The sequence below is a fragment of the Echinops telfairi genome, unplaced genomic scaffold (genome assembly GCF_000313985.2).
Source record: "Echinops telfairi isolate 266 unplaced genomic scaffold, ASM31398v2 ScPeMD7_7469;HRSCAF=8507_1, whole genome shotgun sequence".
In the NCBI taxonomy this organism is placed as follows: Eukaryota; Metazoa; Chordata; class Mammalia; order Afrosoricida; family Tenrecidae; genus Echinops; species Echinops telfairi.
Genome location: NW_022111373.1, coordinates 74855084 through 74874404, shown reverse-complemented (window position 1 = coordinate 74874404; position 19321 = coordinate 74855084). Strand labels below are relative to the sequence as shown.

Below are 19321 nucleotides of genomic sequence, written 5' to 3'. Positions count from 1 at the left end.
GGGGACACGCGTGGCAAATGGGACCGTGAGAAGGGCTATGACTCCTGCACATCATGTTTTGAAGAGGTTTAAGGAACCAAGGGGTTTCTCTTGGGGACAGTAAGGTGGTAGACGAGGGTTTCAGGAAAGCAGCCCCGTGCAGCTTTCTGGGTTTGTGAGGGGCTGATGCTGTGGAAGAGGAAACAGACTTGTTTTCTGCAGCTTAAGAAAGTGGTGTGTGAATCTGGATCCCTACTTAATCTCCTTCACTCTTCGTTGCCTCAGTGACTAACCAGTGGGCGTCCCTGGGAAGCAGGCTGGCCTCTCCAGTCAGCTTCCTGTTTCAGAATGGGATGTTTTGATGCAGCATTTTCAACAAGAAATAGAATATGACCCATACAAGTAATCGTTTCTTAGATATACTGGGTTGTACTATTAAAGTGAATTTCAGTATAGCCTAGTATATCTAAGATACTGTCTTTCAATAGGTGATCAATATAAAAAAATTATAGAGGTAGTATAGTTTTTAAAAAGTATTAATCATTTTATTGGGAGCACTTACAGATATGGTAACAATCCATAATTCAATCAGATCAAGCATAATTGTGCAATTGCTGCCACCATTGATTTTAAAACATTTTTCTTCTGGAACTCCTTGATAGCAACTCCTTTTTATCTACTCCTTCCCCTAGCCACCACCAAAGGACCCTTATTATTTTATAAATATATGGGGTTTTTTTTTCCTGTATCTTCATTCGGTGTATCTGTTGAGATACTGTATACATTTTTAATATGAAGTCTTTGAAATCCAGCCCCTCCCCACTTAAAAAAAAATAATTCCAGCACATCTCAGTTGAACTTGGCACATTTCAGGTGCTCAGTTGCCACCTCTGGCCTGTGGCTACCATAGTCGGCCAGAGAGAATGGAGAGGAGGACCCTCTGGGAGATGGATGCAGATGGATGCTGCAACCATGGGCTCAGGCAGAGGAACCATTGTGAGCATGGCACAGGACCAGGCCGTGTGTCCTGCTGTTGTGCATGAGGCCGCTACGGGTGGGGACCGACTCATTGGCACCTAACAACAACAACAACAACAGAGTGGCTTGTGCGTGCTTACCACGTGTCTGGACGGCGCTAAAGACTTTTCCACGCCTTTTCATTTAACCTTATCAGTCCTCTGAGAGAGTCCCTTTTTTTTTAAGGTCTTATCAGAATTAAATCATTTCTACAAGACCCTATAGCTAGTAAGCAACAGAAACTCAGGTGCAGCCTTGGGTCTCTCTGACCCCAGGGCCATTACTAGTTGGGTGCTCTGGAGGGTGAGGTAGTGGGTTGACTATCAGGGACCATATAATTATGTATATAGAGGGTCTCTGAGGTAGAGATTCTTTGGTAATGAATTCCACAGCCCCGGTGTTCAGCAGGCTTCCAAGCAAAATAGGCAACATGGGGGCAGCTTGTCTTTGAGTAACTCCTGAACAAATAAACCTCCCGTCCTGGCAGGGCAAACTTGAGCAGCTTCAGGCACGCTGTCATTAGACAGCTCCTCTAAAGGATTTGAGCAAGAGGCTTCTTGGAAGCATGTATCTGGAGCAGTTCCTAGAATATTCTTTCTAAGCAGCAGCAGTCACTGTGTTTACATTTTAAAAAATCATCCGACACATTTATTTTTAACTCTGCGTTCCTGTCTAATGCATTGATAGTGGTGATCGGAGGAGGGAGTTGTATGGGAGGAAACTGTGTGGCTCTCTGAACCACAGCTGCCTGAGAAGCCAGCGGTTTCCATGGGGCTGCATTCTCACCTCGGGGGTGGAGCGCTTGGCTGTGCCTGCCCAGAGGGCTGTAGATCCCCAGCAGCCTGGGGTCAGAGGCCCAGATGAATTGGTTCCCCACAGACTAGAGGAAGCTAATTGTGATCATGCTTGGCCAGCAAACTTAGAATAAATAGGAAATGACCAAAAACTGTACACAGATGGTTTGTTGGGGTTTTTTGTTTTTTGTTTTAAGTCTGTTTTCAAAAACATGTTTGGCTTGAACTCTAAGGATATCTTGCGTCCTTGGGTGGGAGCAGTTGACCCTGCGCTGCATAACGTGGAAAGCGTTTTGTTTTCCCATCTTCAGTCCATGCAAACGTTTCCTGCTGTCCTGTGGGAAGAAGTGTATCACACCCCCCACACCCCACATCCCCGGGAGCCCGGGATGACCTTTAGAGAACAGCTGTGAAACAGTGAGGGGAGAGAATGAAAGAGAAACTTCAGCTGAGGATTGTATTTGTGCTCGTGACCCCGCCTTTTCTTGGAAGGGAAGCAATTGTCACCTTATGTAAAAGTGAGATCAAACTTCCCCTCTTGCCTTGATGTTAAAAATCTTCTTTTTTTTCTTCAAATTGTGGGTAATAGAAATTTTGCACACCAGAAAGAATTTCGCCACTCAACAACTTCTTCATGCAAAATCTATTGATACTGAAGACATTCTTCATGGTGTTGCCATTATCACTGTCCTTTTCCAGAATATTCCACCACCACTGACATGAACTCAGGGGCCCTTAAGCAAACATGCCGTCCCCCCACTCCCACCCGTGGCCACCACGCATCACCTCTGTTTCTGTGTTGCTGTACTCCTCTCATGCACATTAGCCCCTGGCTGCTAACATAGACCGCTTGACAAGGAGCTTTCAAGGCCCTTCCATGTGCGGCTGCCTAAATCTTTGAAAAGGATGTTCCTGAGCCTGTTTAGAAAGCAGTGGCCACCTACCGGGGTAAAGCGTGGGTCTGAATAACATTCGGTTTTCGTGCTTCTAGGAGGGTTTCCCACTTCAGTTTCCTAATGAGGAATTCTAGTCTCTCCCATCGGAGAACAGGCCCCAGTCCTAGCTGTTTGTCCTTCCCTTTGACCTGTCCCGTGGTCTCTGAACAACTCTCCCAGCTGTTTCACAGCTTTCTCGGGACAGGAAAGGCAGCAGTGGCGGTTCTGGCTCCTAAAGGCTGACCTACTGTAGGTCTACTCAGAGGTCTACATGCTGTTAAAGGCAGGCAAGGGGGCTAAGAGAGAGCATCCCGGAGCCTGTGGAGGAGCAGGCCCTTCCAGCAACACTTAGCCCGCCTGCCTATTGAAAAGGAGTCCCTGTCTGAAACGAAGGCAAAAGGACTGAGATAAGCAACCCTGCGACCTATTTGTATCTTTGGTAATGACCGTCTAATCCCACAGCCTCACACGTGTACAGCCCGGGTTTCGATGATCAAGTGTTACCATGCTTTCAGAAGCCTTTAGATGGGCATGTTGAATGTCTGCAAAAATGTTCCATTTTAAGGGACTGTTTCGGAAGCTTTGTTTTCGTATATGTTTGTGCAGCTGTTTGCCGCTGCTCTCTGAAGGTCTGTCTGATTTTTTATTATTTTGTAAGGACTAAGAAGCTGATCATTGATGTGATCCGGAGCCAGCCAGGGAACACACTGACAGAAATCTTGGAAACACCAGCAACTCCACAGCAGGTAACCGGCCTTTGAGAATAAAATATTAAGCCTGATGGATACAAATTGGTCTTCATAGTACGTCTTCCTGTGCCGGAAGCTGTGCTTATCGCCGGCAGACTTGATCTGACGTGGTTTGCAAGGAAAGAATTGTATCTGTTATTCTGGTCAACTGAGGCCAGGCCTCCATGAAACTCATAAGGAGCTCCCAGTGAAAATGGTGACGTAGAGAAAGCAGCACCCAATGTGTGCAGACCTTACAGTCCCGGGAAAACCAGCAGGGAAGATAGATCGTTGTGGGTCTTCCAGAGCCTCGGAATGTTCATCCCAAACTTCATATCGCACAGAGTGGCAGGGCTGATAAGTGGGTTAGGTGTGTTCTGGTTGACTGGATATAGAAAAATCCTCTCGGGCTGTTGCTGTTTGCTACAGAAGTGCCTCAGGCGTTAAGCTGCCTGCCAAATGGCTCAGCAGTAAAAGCCTTGAGGCCACTGGGCCAAGGCACCATTGTGGTGATGGAAGTAACTGAAGCCTCCTCACACGTTGGCATTCCGTTTTTTGTCAGCGTGTTTAGGAACGCCTCCTTCTGCAGGTCACTCAAGGGACCCTAGTGGAAACGTGGTCAGTGTTGGGCTGATCATCACAAGCAAGGTCAGCTGCCTGAGCCGGTCAGCTGCTCTGTAGGATAGAAACAAGGCTTTCTACTCCCGTAACGATGGACAGTCTCAGAAACCCGAAGGGGACGTTCTGCGCTGTGTCCCATCGTGACGCTGAGTCAGCCTCGACTCGGTGGCAGGGAGTTTAGTTTGGGGTGAGTACTTCTTTCTCAGTTACATGTAATGGATCTCAGTTCCCGATGGAGTACCAAGAACTGCTACTCTCTAAATGACGCCAAAGGAAAGCTTCTGATAATATAAGGCAAGATACAGTTTTCCCGAATCAGTCTTCATTTAGCTGGCTGCAAAAAATCATAAAACTTCAGATCATCTGGTATCTGTTCATTGTGATTTTTTGGTTTGTTTTTAATAATGGGGGCAGGATGTCGCGCTGATTTACCGTGAGATTTTTATTCCTTCTTTCACTGAAGGTTGCATTTTCTGCCTTTTCATGTGACATCAGACTGCTGCAGGGTTCAGGTCTAACTCTGAACGGTGGAACTCGGTGGTGGAATGTTATCCAGGCAGTTCCAACTCAGAGCAACTCCGTGTGCAGGAGAATGCACCTCTGCCTGGTCGGGTACCACCCTCAGGAGTTCCAGCCACCGTGTCAGTCCATCTCCTGGAGGGGCTTCTATTTTCACGGCCCCTCGAGTTTACCAAGCACGAGGTCCTCCAGGGACTAGTCCCTCCGGATAACATCACCAAACTACATGAGACAGAGTCTCACCCTCCTCGCTTCCAAAGAGCATTCTGACTGTACTTCCCCAAGTCAGATTTGTTTGTTTTTCTGCCAGTCCATGGTGGTTTCAATAAACACTTCTTGCCAGGACCATCATTCAGAGACATCAGTCCTTCAGTCTGTCTTCTTTACTGCCCAGCTCTCGCATGCAAATGAGAGAGATAGAAATCTTTCTGTGCTTCAGGCTCCTCAACTTTAAGTGAAAATAACAACAACAGTAACCACAGATAGGAGTAAATGAGTTAAGACATGTAAGTGGTTCACAATTGATGTGTGTATGGATTGCGATAACAGTTGTATGAGCCCCTAATAAAATGTTTCAAAAAAAGACATGTAAGTGGGTACCAAGGACCTGGCACATACTCGAGACTCAATAATGTTGGTAGCTGGCTGCCATACTGTGGTACTGATGGCCTGGTCAGCTGGCCCTGTGTCCATAATATGGCCCTTTGGTCATATGTCTAATATCACTGTGTCTCGTGATAATTATATCCTCCTAGATTGGGTTAGCCCATTGTTTGCTGTCGTTGTTCGGTGCTAACAAGTTAGTTCTAGCCCATACCATCCCTGCGTGCAACAGAATGAAGCCCAACCACCGTGGTCCTGCACCATTCTGACAATGGTGCCCATGCTTGCGCCCTTGGTTGCCCACTGTGTCAAAAGAGGAAAATCCTCAAGGAGATGTGTTGACACAATGGCTGCAGCCATTGTCTGGTACAATGAAAAGAAAAATCCAGACGTCTCTTAGGGTTTTCTTGAACACACTGTCCAGCTAGTACCTATTGATTCATTTGTTCACCGTGTGTTTGAGAGGTTATTACGTGCCAGAATCTTCTGATTGCCTTCTGTGTTGGAGAATGAAGCCCTTTCAGAAGTAGATCTTTGACGGCTCACTCTTCGGTTGGCTTGTGAATCTCCATGACGATGGCTGAAATATGTCAGAATTTACTTGGATTCTGGACAGTCAGGGCTCGTATAGTCACAGCTCACTGGTTAATCTAATTTGTGTTCCCTCAGCTGGACTATCCAGGAATTCAAGTACATCCATCCAAAGGAATTACAATGTGACCCCCATAGCAGTAAAATCTTTATTTAGAATTTCACCCAAATTAGACCTGCCTTTATTGCTTGTGTATTTTTTTTTTCTTAAAGGCATAATTCCTTCCCATGGACTTACCTCAAAACCTGTCAAGAACATATGTTGATTCTGGTCTTTGAGTTTAGGCTTGAAAATGTCTTTCATTTTGATATTAACTTGCCATGTGCAGCTCCTGAAGAGGTGACATTAGGGGATCCGAGAGAAATTAACTTCTTGATTCCCCCCTTTCAGGAACTAAATCACTCCAAAGACATGTTGAGCCGTGCCATTAAGGATTCCAGAACTCCTGAAGAAATGAAGCATAGCCAGTCCATGATTGAAGATGCCCAACTGCCTCTGGAGCAGAAGAAGAGGAAAATCCAGAGGAATCTCCGGACACTGGAACAGAGTGGACACGTGTCGTCCAAAAATAAATACCAGGATGTTCTCAACGAGATCGCCAAGGTTGTGGACCCGTGTTCTCTCTTGTTCACTGTGCACATGCGTTTATCACGGGTCCCATGCTGGAGAGTGAGGTGACCCGAGGGGACCCATAGACATGGCCACCATGGTCCCTCCCCGCTACAGTGTTACAGTTGTTTCATGGCGGGATCTGTTTGTTTGCTTGTTTTTCATTCAAAACAGTTGATGACTTCTTAGAGCATAATTTCAGATCGTCCCAGTCATTGGGAGAATTGAAGCACCTCAGAATATACATGCTCAGCCAATATCATGGACAAGTTGACTCTACACCTTTCAGCAGCATCTGCTCACCTTTTAAAATGACACTGTTTTATGTTAGCTATTTGGCAGGGGAGGGGTGATGGTGAACGCCACACTTTAAAAGCATTCTCTCCTGTGTTGTTAGTTGGCCTACAGCCCATGTGTCCTTTGGACCGGCCACTGAGGTGGTGGCCCTGGGTCCCTGAGCGTTTGTCTCTGAGCAGTTAAGCATACATGCTGCTCAGACCTAGCGGTTGGATCCTGCTTTTTCATCCCATATTTTTCACACTTGAGAAACTTCTGAGAAAAAGCTCTCAAATTAGTGCAGGGACAAAGGAAGCAGCATAGGAAGTGGCTGTGACCTGGGTGTCAAAGATAAGCAAGTATATATTTGGGGTCAAAAGACTTTTTTTTTCTCACTCAAATATACAAGATATGATGAGTGAGAAGTTAAATGAAAAGTAAAAAGAAAGAAAAGAAACTGCTCGCCGCCTGGAAGGGAGCTATACTCACAATCCTTCTTCCGAAGAATTCTTTGGTCAGCTCAGGGACTGGGCTTACTCTGCTGATTCCAGAGGAACCCTGAGGAAATGGCATTTCTTTTTATAACTTTGGGCTGGGAAACCATTCTTTCCCCTTAAAAAAAGATGACCGTGACTCTACCCATCAACACTAAGATAAAGTAGATGACTGTATGTTTAAACGTAGCATAGCCCCTAGAAGTTGTAAGCAGTTTAAGCAGCTCTGTTGTCTGAGAATTGTGTTGAAATCCAAGTAAGTTTTCACTGTTGAATCTTTTCAGGAGACAACTGTTGGCTTTGGCAAAAATCTGGAGAAATATTTGCAGCTCTGAAAGTTTGGGGGTTTGCTGTTGTTTTACGTATTCTGAAGCAACACAACATTCATTTTTCTCTATTGAAACCCATTCTTCAATGGAATGCTCAAATCATTTTGCAGAAATTGCATGTCTTCTGGTAGTATTTTTGGTGCTCCTTCGTAAGCACTACCTTTCCTTTAACAAATTGTATGATTATTCTAAGATTATTTCTTCTCCATCAAGAAAACGAACAATCGCCTTAGGGAGTCTCTTATACTGACACAGAAACACTTTCCAGCTCTGAGGACATCATGGGAACATTGTGGGTGCCTGGCAGTTAAAAATGAAGTGTCTGAGATCAGCTCCTAGCTAACAGTCACAAATGGTCACTCGCTCCTTGTGAGTCCTCTTGCTCCAAATGAGGAAGCAAATGGTCTGCTTGACTCTGTTACTTGTTGTTTTAGGATATTCGGAATCAACGAATCTACCGCAAGCTTCGAAAAGCTGAATTGTCAAAACTTCAGCAGACCTTGAGAGCGCTTAACGAGAAGTCATCCTTTTTTGCAGAACAAATTAATTATTACGACACCTACATAAGGACTTGCTTAGACAACCTAAACAGAAAGTAAGTTAAAGGAGGGCTGTGTGCTTGTCACGGGCGGTCGGTTCTTCTGTAATCCTAGGCGGGTGGGTTGCGTTGGGTTGGGTTCATAAGCAAACTTGAAGCCCATGAATCTGACCTGTGGTCTCAGAAGCCAGGGATGAATTGTGATTACCCATGGCTGTAAAGCCCATGGATCTGACCTGTGGTCTCAGAAGCCAGGGATGAACTGTGATTACCCATGGCTGTAAAGCCCATTGATCTGACCTGTGGTCTCAGAAGCCGGGGATGAACTGTGATTACCCATGGCCGTGGAGGTGGCTCACGCACACAGCTGTGTTTTTAGGCAAGGACTCACACATGGGGAAGCATTTCAGTCATGGTCCTTTTTGTCCGGAGGGGGAGCCCTGGTGGTGTGGCCGTTATGCCTTGAGCTGCCATCCACCGGCTCCACAGTCCTAACCGACTGGCTGTTCCCAGGGAGAAAGACTGTGCTTTCTCCGCCCACCGACAGTTCCTCTCGGAAGCCTGCCGGGCCGCCTGGTGTTGTTATGTGTCAGCATTGACTCGGTGGCAGTGAGTTTTTGGAAGTATACACCTGAAATGGTTAAAAGAGCAAATCTTGTTGTATAGGCCTCTTACAGTAAAATATATATAATGGAGAAACTAATTATTGATACAAAAGGCAAACTCTGGCATCTAAATTATAAAGTTCTTTTTTTTAATTATAAAGTTTCATGCACTAGTTTGATGAGTGTTCTTCTAATTTTCTGCCAGTCAATAGCTAATCAAATTTTAATAACCTATTTAAATATGTAATACAGCATTTTGAAATAAACTTTGTAGTCATTTGGGCATTAGAGATTGATGCTCTAATGAAAAAAAAATCAATTTGAATCCATCACAGAAGATTTAGGGATGTGAAATGATCACATGTAAACTTCGTTTCCTTAGGGCCCACTCGCTCAGAATTTGCCTTCATTCCCATGGGGCCTATAATTTACCTTTACCCTTTAGACTAGTGGTTCTCAACCTGTGGGTCGCAACCCCTTTCACAGGGGTTGAACAACCCTTTCATAGGAGTTGCCTAAGACCATCGGCAAACACATATTTCTGATGGTCTTAAGAACCAAGACACCTCTCCTCTATCCTCTCCAGGCAGGTCCGCCCACATGCAGATACGCTCACATAGGAGTACCCGGCGTGAAGGCTGTTACCCATGCTACACCATGCTTTGAGACAAAATTTCACTTATTTGTCATTAGAAACAAATAGTTCACAATATATAATTACATATTGTTTTTGTGATGAATCACAATGCTTTCATGATGTTCAGTTTATAGCAATGAGAATACATCCTGCATACCAGATATTTACATGATGATTTATCACAGTAGCAAAACGACAGTGATGAAGTAGCAATGAAAGTAATTTTATGGGTGGGGACCCCCACCACGTGAGGAGCTGTCTGAAAGGGCCGCGGCAGGAGGAAGGCTGGGCACCGCTGCGGTGGACGAATGGCCCCATGGCTGCAGCAAGGGGCTCCGACACAGCTGCGGTTGGGAGACGGCGGCGTTTCATAGTGTGTGCGCAGGGTCTCTGTGGGTCCAAATCGACACCGGCACCTAACAACCACAACAGGAGACGGAGGTGGGGTGGGGGTAGGGAGCTAATTTTCTATAAAAAGATGTAGGCTAGGGGGTCTGTATGCCTTCTGACAGCCTTGCTGGGGCTTTTTGCACAAATGCTGAAGTTAGGCGACCTAGATTTGGGTTCTGGTTCTTGCTCTTCTATTTGCGTGATCTGGAACCACTTTAATTTCTCACCTTTATGGGGCTTTGAGGTCCTGGCCTCACCAGGATGCTTTTGGGGAGCTTAAAGACATACGATGGAAAGGGGAGTTACGTATTCACAGGTATGCTTGAGGTGGAGTTTTGTCGGGTGCCATGGAGTCGAATGTGACTCGCAGTTGCCGCCGTGGACACAGTGGAGCCTCTGCTCGGGGTTTCCCAGGCTGGGCTCTTGACAGACGCGATTTCCATGTCTCCCTTCCAAGGAGCTGCTGGGTGGATTTGGCCCACCGGTCAGCCGCAACCATTTGCCAACAGGGGTTTCGAACAATGGAAACGGAGTTTGTGCTGTACAGCGCACAGTGGACATAGTATTTTCATTAAAAATTCTTGGTCTGGAGTTCTTATTTCAGTCACCTAGAATATAACTTTTCCCTAAATAATTCAATCGCTAAAAAACCAAACCAACTGATTCTAAGTCCATTTCAACTCATCATGATCCTATAGAGCAGTCGAATTTCCCCTGTGGGGTTCTGAGGCTGTGAAGCAGACTGCCACATCTGTCTCCCATAGAGTGGCATTTTCAACCACCCATCCTGTGGGTAGTAGCCTAACACCTAACCCATTGTACAACAAGCTCCTTTTGGTGGTGGTAGTGGTGGTGCTGTGTACGACAGAACAAACCATCACCCGGTCCTGGGTCAGCCTCACAGTTGTTATGTTTGAGCCCATTGTCGCAGCCACGGTGTTAATCCATCTCTCCGAGGGCCCTTCTCTCTTTGGTTGCCCCTCCACTTTACCAAGCATCATGTCCTTCTCCAGGGACGGTCTCTCCTGACAACATGTCCAAAGGACGTGAGATGAATCTTGCCATCCTTGCTTCTTAGGAGCATTCTGGCTGTACTTCATCCGAGACAGGTTTGTTTGTTCTTTTGGCAGTCCAAGGGAATGTCAATATTCTCCACCAATCCCCTAATGCAAATGCATCGATTTTTCTTTGGTCTTCTCTCTTCAATGTCCAATTTTCACCATGCATACGCGGTTCCTTTTGGTGTGATTTTATTGCATGGGGAGCTTTTTCAGTGAACTCAAAACTCCAGTGCCGTTCAATCAAGCCTAGCTCCTAGCCAGCCTCTATAGGACAGAGTAGAACCGACCCATGGGATCTCCAAGTCTCTAGTCTGCACTGCAGTGGACTGCTGCACATGTCCTTATCTCAGAAAGCAGCTAGCGGGGCCACACCGCCAACCTTTCCGTTGGCAACCACACTCATCTGAACGACACCACTGGGGCTCCTTAAATTGTGGCCTCGCCTCAGCAAAGATCAAGTTGTACGTCCCGTGCAGTGGGGCCCTCCAACAGTGTCGCACAGCCTGGGCATGGCTGCTCGCTGCATCACCATTGACCAAAGGTTTGTTCTTGTGTTCTCAGGAATACTCGGCGATCGATTAAGCTCGATGGAAAAGGAGAAGCCAAAGGGCCGAAGCGGGCGAAGCTGGTGAAGTACACCGCAGCCAGGCTGCAGGAGAAGGGGGTCCTGCTGAGCATAGACGAGGTCCAGACCAGCCAGTGAGTGAGGCCTGCGACCCCGGGCTCGGCTGGGGACACCTTCCTAGGGCTCTGCAGAGCCCAACTCATGCTGCTGGATTTCCTGTGGCGTATCCTCCATCACAGTGCCTGGTCCAGGGGGCTGTAAAGAGTCTGGGGGGACCTGCCATGATTGCTTCACTCCATCGGCTGCTCCGTGTGCTGTCAGTGGTGGGATGGACTGGTCCCATGCCCGGGTTCTGGTCCTGTGTGCGTGACTGGGGGTGCCTCACAAACCCCCGAGCCCCGGCAGTACTAGTGAAAGGCTGTCTCAGATGGGGTAGAGGAGCATTAGCTCCGATTGCAAAGCAAGGCCCCCTGCTTGGGAGAGCACAGGCTTCATGGGCCAGGCCCTGGGACAGAGCTGCTTCCCACAGTGCCCAGTCAGCGGGTTTTATGTGGGGTGGAAGAGAAAGCCAGCCTTGCTCCGTGGCCCCAAACCAAGGACCAAGTGGTTCACTTGCGATCATGAAAGGATCATGAGCCCTTTACCGTGTGGCCCTCTCATCCTTTGTCTGCAGTGAAGCCCGATTCCCTGGCCTGTACCTCTCTCGGCACGGCCTTCATTCATGTCTTGCTTTCTGATTATCCCATGAAACCTCTTCCTCCTCCCCCCTCGTTTCCTTGTGGTATGAAGTAAGGCGGCCAGCCCCCCACCACTGACCACGGGTTCAGTAATTGTATGGTTGAGATGTATATATATTATATTGAAGTCATCGAGAGCATGAGAGATAGAAGAGAGTCCAATAATGGAGTCAGATACGTTACATGGTAGCATTGCTCACCTCGGCCCCACTTGGTGATCCTCGTGGAGAGAGGGGGAAGGGAAGGACAAGGGTAAAGGGAAACGGGAGGAGAGGGAGCCGAGGAGAGGTCAAGGGAGAGTGAGAGGGAGGAAAGAGATATCTCTATTGCTAACCCAGGCCTATATGCCGTTTGGGGGTGTGCAAGCCCACTAATTAGGGGTAGACATGTGTCACAGGAAGGGGTTGCACTGTAGGTTATACAGCAATGAGAGGCGGTGGTCTAGGGACATGCACGCAATAGGAAGAGGAGGGATTGGGGATGTACATGTGACAAGATGGGTGGATCCTAGATTTAGGATGGTAGCTTAACTTTGACCTGTTCTCTGGATCTCCATAGGAACCATTAACAGTAGGGTGTAAACCCCACCTACAGGAACCAAAGAGATGACTGCGGGCCTGTCCATTGTCTTTAACAGCAGGGAGTGGGGCCCCTGCAGTCTGGCAACCCTCTGGGAGGATGCCTGCCCCCCCCCCACCCCCCCATTTCCTTGTGCTTTAGGTGAAAGTTTAAGGCTGTCTTGACTACACCAACTTAGAGGAAGCACTGTCTTCGTGGTTTTGCATTAGCGGGAGGAATTGGGGACCATATCTGACCTCCTCTGGCCTCCCAATTGCCATGAGGCTGGGATGGGTCGTGCCTCCATCCTCGATCTTCCTTGAGCCGATTCTGACACGAACCATTCCTCCCCCGGCACTCTACTTCTCTGCTGCCAGCACCACATGAAACTCACAGCAGAGGACTCACCACGCTAAAGGGTGTTTAGGAGGGACAGTAACAGGTGACCACCAGTGAGGATCAGCAATCAGTAAGGATATAGTTGTTGGTTCACAGCAACGCCGCTCCTCAGCCAGCAGCCATGTCCCTCTCAGCCCCTCTGCCCCTTAGCCACGTGGCCCCTTGGCATCTACCTCTGTGGGCCCGGAAGGCCACCTGTAGCTCTGCCTCACAGCCCCACAGTCTTTTTGCCACTCCGCTTGCTTGGTCCCATGGCACAGCAGTCTCCTGCCTCCTCAGCCATTTCAACAAAGAACTTAAAGGCGCTCTTCCTCTGATGGTCCCAGGCTTCCTCTCTGTGCCTGCTTCTGAGAGGGCTCTGACGCATGCATGGAGAAACGGCTTTGATGGCAGTGTGGTGTTTGTTTTTAACAGACCAGACCCCCAAGGAAATGAAGGGTGTGGTTTGATTGATAGCCTCTCCTAAGGTCCAGACTCAATCCCTCCTTACAAGAGAAGTCCCTCCAAAGGAGGATTGTGGCCGCAGGCAGAGTCAGGAATGACGGCTAGAAGGGCGGCAGTCAGCGGCTGCACCTCAAGTGTCTACGAAGGTTACCTGAAATAATCAGCCGGCCCCGGGACAATTGTGGTTACGTTCTGTTGAGTTGATCTTGGGTTCCTAGCCACCCGGTGTGACAGAGAACTGCCCCGTAGCGTGTTCTAGACTGTGCTCTTTAGAGCCAGGTTTTTCTCCCAATGAGTTGCTGAGTGATGGGAACCTTTCTCTCAGCAGCTAAGCACCACCATTGCCCCACCCACCAGGGCTCTCTCTGTGAGCAGGACTGCTCTGTGTACTGTGCTCCTGTTGTGGGGCTGTCCTCTCTGTTCAAGCGCATTTCTCACTCCGTGAGGAGAAGGACCCTGCATCTGGTCATTGTCGTGTCATGAAGTGCCCCCTAGAGCTGGCTAAGCTGCAGCCCTCACCACCTCACCTAGTGTGTAAGGCAGAGAGAAGGGCAGCTTGCCCGTAGCTTCCTCAGGATGCTCCCAGAGACCGTGGCTCAAGCATGGTAACTCGGGGTTCTGTCTGAATTGGTTCCAGTCTTGGCCTGTATGTCCAAGGCCACGTGTGTGACGGTGCCTCTCTCCACCAGGTTTAAGAATGTCACATTTGATATCATGTCCACTGAAGACGTGGGCATCTTCGACGTCAGAGCAAAGTTCCTGGGGGTTGAGATGGACAAGGTGCAGCTCAATATTCAGGTGAGCCGGGGTGTCTGCACATGGCCTGGGGGAGAGTTGGGGAGCCGGTCCGCCGGACCTCTGGCTTGTGCTCTTCATGACTCCAGGGAATGGAACGCAGGGGCTGTGCACCACTTATTCGTCAAGGCTCTTTTTTTTTTTAATGCTCATGAGATGTTTCTAAGCTGTGATTTTATTTTATTAGAACTTTAAAAGACATGAAAAATAAATGTTGAACCCAGGCAGTTCAGTTTTTCTAAGCTTCCTTTCCATTTGATTTCATTTATTTTACAACCATTGATCATTTCCGCAGAAGAGTCATAGGTAAGTCTTTGGAGTTACGGAATTGAGTCTGAAAGACCCCCTTGATTGGGACCTTGCCTCTCTGTTCTGAGTTTTCCCAGGATTGGGGTGTCCTTGGTCTCCCGTTGTTGCAGGTGCAATCGGAAGCATGGAAGCCATTGTTCAAGACAGGTGTCTGTGAATCGAGAAATGCTGTAATATGAGTTCGTTCTGCTTCCTCCTAAGAGGGAGCCAGATATCCTGGAACGGAAAGTGAAAACCCCCATTTATATGCACCTGCGCCCTCACACACACCAGGGAGGGAGGACACCAGATGTCTAAGCCCATCCACCCCCAGCTCCTCGAGCTGTAGCTGGGGCTCCTTCAGATAATCAGCTGAGTCTTGCTCTGTTGGCAGAGCAGGTTTGAAGGGAAGGCAGCACCTCGGAGCCTGGGCCTCCGGAGCGGGGCTGGGTCAGACGAGAACTCTTCCTCGTGTGGCTCCGCTCTGGGCTCCCTGGAGTCCAGTTGATCCTGAAGAGACAGGGAGTTGTACCAAGGGGGTGCAGGTACCGTCGTCACAGACACCCAGCATCATCCCCCGATGTACACGCAAGAAAGCGGGACTGCAGAGAGATTTTACAGTTTGCAAAGTCCTGAAATAACAATGGCAGCGTACGCTGAACTCTGGCCTTCCAACCACAAAGGAGTTCCATTTCCTTCCCTCCCTGGTTTGGAGGCCCCCACCCCCACCCTTGCCTTAATGATTTATTTTCTCAACCAAACGTAGAAGGGAGCTTCGAAAGTTCTCTCCCATGAACTTTGTCCGAGAGACTTTGACCCACAAACGTGGCATCTCCCGGAAGAAAAGTGAGGGCCTGCTCTGCTGTAACAGATGACAGCATTCCTGACTCAAGGGCGTCCCTGTGCAGCTGCCGCCCTGGAAGCACCGCTGAGTCATGCCAGGGGGGCGGCTGAGTGTGGAGGAGTTGTGGTGTCAAAGGGGTTACACTCAGCTGCTAACCCAAAGGGCCGTGATCTGAACTGTCCCAGTGACTCTGTGAGAGAAAGGCCCGGGTGATCTGTCCCCGTGGCGGTCGGTCGCAGGGCAGGACACTCGGAGGCAGTTCCACCAGCAGCGGGTATCCACTGAGGGCAGCTGCAGGTCCTTGAGGAAGCGGAGGCGGAAGCGGGCGAGAGCTGAGGTTTACTCAGAGTTCCTCCAATGTGTGCGGGCGATCTTGCGTCGTAAGGGCATTACACGGCATCATTAGGAGCCAAGCAGGTTCCAGAGCTGGGGAAAAGAAAATGGCATCTGGATGGTAATTCACAGCATTCAGCCAGGCCTGTTTATGTTTGGGGAAGGCGGCCTATCCTGGGCTCTTGTGAAATGTTACGCTGCTTAGCCTCCTGCCCATAGCTATTGTGACCCAGATACTGGTTGATTGACGGGGTTGATTTTTAAGACTTAAAGTGTGGCTTTATTGAATGAGGTGTGCTCACCGGATGCTCTTTGCTACCTCAGGACTTTCATGGGGAAATCCGAGTCCCTCTTCCCGCAATCTTGCCATCAAAGGACCATGTCTTCTTGGGATATGAGCATCCGCTTAGGGGAAATGTCTGATCCTTCAAGATTTTTTTTTTTAATTTTAACAGTTTTATTGACATACCTGATATGTAATTCATGTCATACAATAATTAAATATACTGAAAAGAGTTGCACAATCACCACTACAGTTCATTTAGAACATTTCCTCTTTCTTACATACTCCTTATTAGCGGCCGACTTTCCCCCAACCCCAAGAAACTATTAACCCAGTTACTATCTCTATGGATTTACCTATCCTGAATTTCTCACAACAACAAAAAGCCAAACGAAACACAAAAGCCCCATGACCCTAACAAAATAAAACAGAAAAACTGCCATTGAAAAACACATCTTTCTGAGGAGTGCCAGCTGTCCCCAAGAAACCATGTGAGATAAACTTACAGATGCAGCATCAGTGGAAAAGGGTTCCGGTTCCTCCACGTTTGCCAACACGTGTTACATTGACTGTGCCAACACGTGTTACATTGACTGTGCCCTTCACTAGTAGTTCTACACGGATCAGTCATTGTAGGGTTCCCACCCCACCCCCAGACTAGATGTTTACTGAGTAAGAGAGTCTGTTTCCTTTCTTTAAGTGATGGTAATGAAAACTAGAATGAGAGCTGGACTTAGGAGGAGGACCTCATCTCAAGACAAGAACAGGACTGTCCTAGACCAGGAAGGCGCTGCCTTCAGCAGTAGTCTACCACGCTCACCGCACAGCCTCCCCCGTCAGCGGCACCTTGCTCTCCACGTGCAGATACTTACTTCTCAAGCGTGCATGCTACGGCGGTACTCTAATGCACACGTCATAAAATGCACTGTTGCCGTCCACTCTGTTCCAGCCCTCCGCAGCCCTGGGTATAACAGCACGAAACACTAGCCAGTCATCCTAAGTTTTTGCTGTGTTTGGGCTCGTTGTTGCAGCCACCGGGTCACTACAGCACATTACACAATTCCAACCTGCCAACTGCCCCCTGGGGCAAAAGTTAGGGCCATCTGCTTCTGTAAAGACTTACAGCCCTGGAAACCCTGTGGGGAAGTTCTACCCTGTGTCTGGGGTTTCTGTGAGTTGGAATTGAGTTGACGGCAACAGGCTTCATTTGGTTTATAAGCTGTATATAAACTTTAAGTGTTTAAGGAAAGAGGAAAAGTTTAAATGGCTTGGAGTTCTAATCTTTTTGCTTCTCCAGTGAATTGCCTTGCTCGCCCCACTTAAGGGAGTACCACTGTTCTGAGAGATGTAGTCCATTCAGCTGGAATTCTGTGTTGTGAATTTTTTTCAATTAAAAGTTGAAGCCATAATTATGTTTGCTATGAGCCAGTTGTCATTGATTGATCCCAACTCATGACAACCCATGGTTAATACTCAATGATAAGGTCTTTCTGTCCTATAACCTTTTATCAATTCTTAAAACCTACCTTCTTTCATCTCGGGAAGTGATTCTCAGTACCACACCCAGACCAACAGTATCACCTCTGGGAAATCACAGATTCTTGGGCCCTGTCCCAGAACTATCAGATCAGCTATTTCTAGGGTGGGACTTAGCATTCTGTTTTAACAGGTGTGTGGGAATCAATCCACAGTCATGGAGTTTGGTATGAGCGTTTGGTATTTTTAACCAGGTGATTCGGATGCACATTAAAGTTTTAGCACACCCTGATCTTGGTCATTAAGGAGACCTGCTGGTGCTGTCACGTAAGCGTTGGCCTGCTAACCAAAAGGTCAATGGTTCAAGCCCACCCATCGCTTCCCAGGAGCAAGATGAGGCTGACTGCTCCCATAGAGATAGACTGCCTCTGAAACGCTCTATCGGGTCACGTTGAGTCGGAATCGACTCCACAGTGGTGAGCTTGGCTTGTTGGGGTTAGATCTAGGCCATCAAGACAATTGGATTTTATTTTTGCCAATAGCTTAATGTATGTGGTCCGTCAACACTGAGATTTAATAATGCCCTCTACAATTGCAGGATCTTCTTCAGATGCAGTATGAAGGAGTGGCTGTAATGAAAATGCTGGATAAGGTTAAAGTGAATGTGAACCTTCTTATTTTCCTGCTCAACAAGAAATTCTATGGAAAGTGAAGTGCCTGCAGAATGTTCATGGCTTCCGGATTACCTGGATTGGGAAATGCATTTGTTTATTATTTTTGTTTTTAAAACATGCTTGAAATCACTGCTTATAAATGTGTGATTTTTTTGTAAGACCAAAACTGTTCCGAAGAATGTACCCACGTGCCTTTTTGATAATTTGAGACTACAGTAGAATGCTACACAAAATGAATTCATGGAAACACTTCCACACTAGACTGTGGCCTAGGTACTCTGATTTAAAACCTCTGGACATTCTGTGATCTGGTTGATGTCCACAGTGGGAAGAAGGTAGCTTTACCTGACTAGGGACAAATGTGTAAACCTATTTTCCTATGAGAGATTTTTAAATACCCCACTGAAATGATGTAATTCTTCACAGATTTCTTTTTCATCTGTGGAGAAGTAGAAGCCTACTTATTTGTAATGAATTATTTAGGCAGATCCTTAGTTCTAAGCTCTGTCTCCTGAGAGTTGTCGATTTTAAAGAGAACTTTTGTGCAATTCAAAGTGATGTTTTTATAAGTAATCAAAAGTGACGATACAGTAACACTTCCGTATGAAAGTATATATTTTATGTGATTTATTCCTACTAAATGAAAGTGCACTACTGCCTCCTGGTAAGGACTCTTGCACCCAGAGCCTTTAAATGCCTAAAAACAATGTGGACAGCAGTCACAGCCCCCCACCTCCCCTCTCACAATTTATTTGAATACTTCAATTGTGCCTCTCAATTTTTTTTGTAATGCAATAAAATCATTATCTAAATGGTTTTTAAATGTATTCTTTGGAAATTGTTTTATGTAAAATAAATGTTACTTAATTACATTAATTTGGCGTTCATGTTGTATTAATAATAATGTTTTAAAAGTTAGTGCCTCACACCACACAGAAAAGCAAATTCAAAATGGACCAAGGACCCATATGTGGAAACAAAACACACAGAATTCTTAGAAGAACCAGCACGGGCAGGCCTGCTGGGCCTAGCTTCCAGCAGAGGATGATCTAAGAACAAAAGCAAGCCCCACAGAAGACTAAATAAATGCACGGACCTCCTAGAGATAAACAACTCCTCTTCATCTAAAATGTTGCCTAAAGAAAGTTAAAAAAAAAAAAAAAGATATTGAGAGAATATCTTTGGAAACCATATATGT

The 19321-nt window shown here is 47.2% G+C and overlaps 1 protein-coding gene across 1 annotated transcript in view; it reads left to right on the top strand.

Annotated features, from left to right (window-relative positions):
- IQGAP2 (IQ motif containing GTPase activating protein 2) overlaps positions 1-18999 on the top strand; it is a 291748-nt gene extending 272749 nt beyond the window's left edge. The window contains 6 exon segments of the mRNA XM_004703528.2: positions 3384-3471; positions 6179-6391; positions 7931-8091; positions 11289-11426; positions 14120-14228; positions 18048-18999. Of these exon segments, the coding sequence (XP_004703585.1) occupies positions 3384-3471; positions 6179-6391; positions 7931-8091; positions 11289-11426; positions 14120-14228; positions 18048-18161 (823 nt within the window). The 3' untranslated portion in view covers positions 18162-18999.
- Positions 19000-19321: the final 322 nt, after the last annotated feature.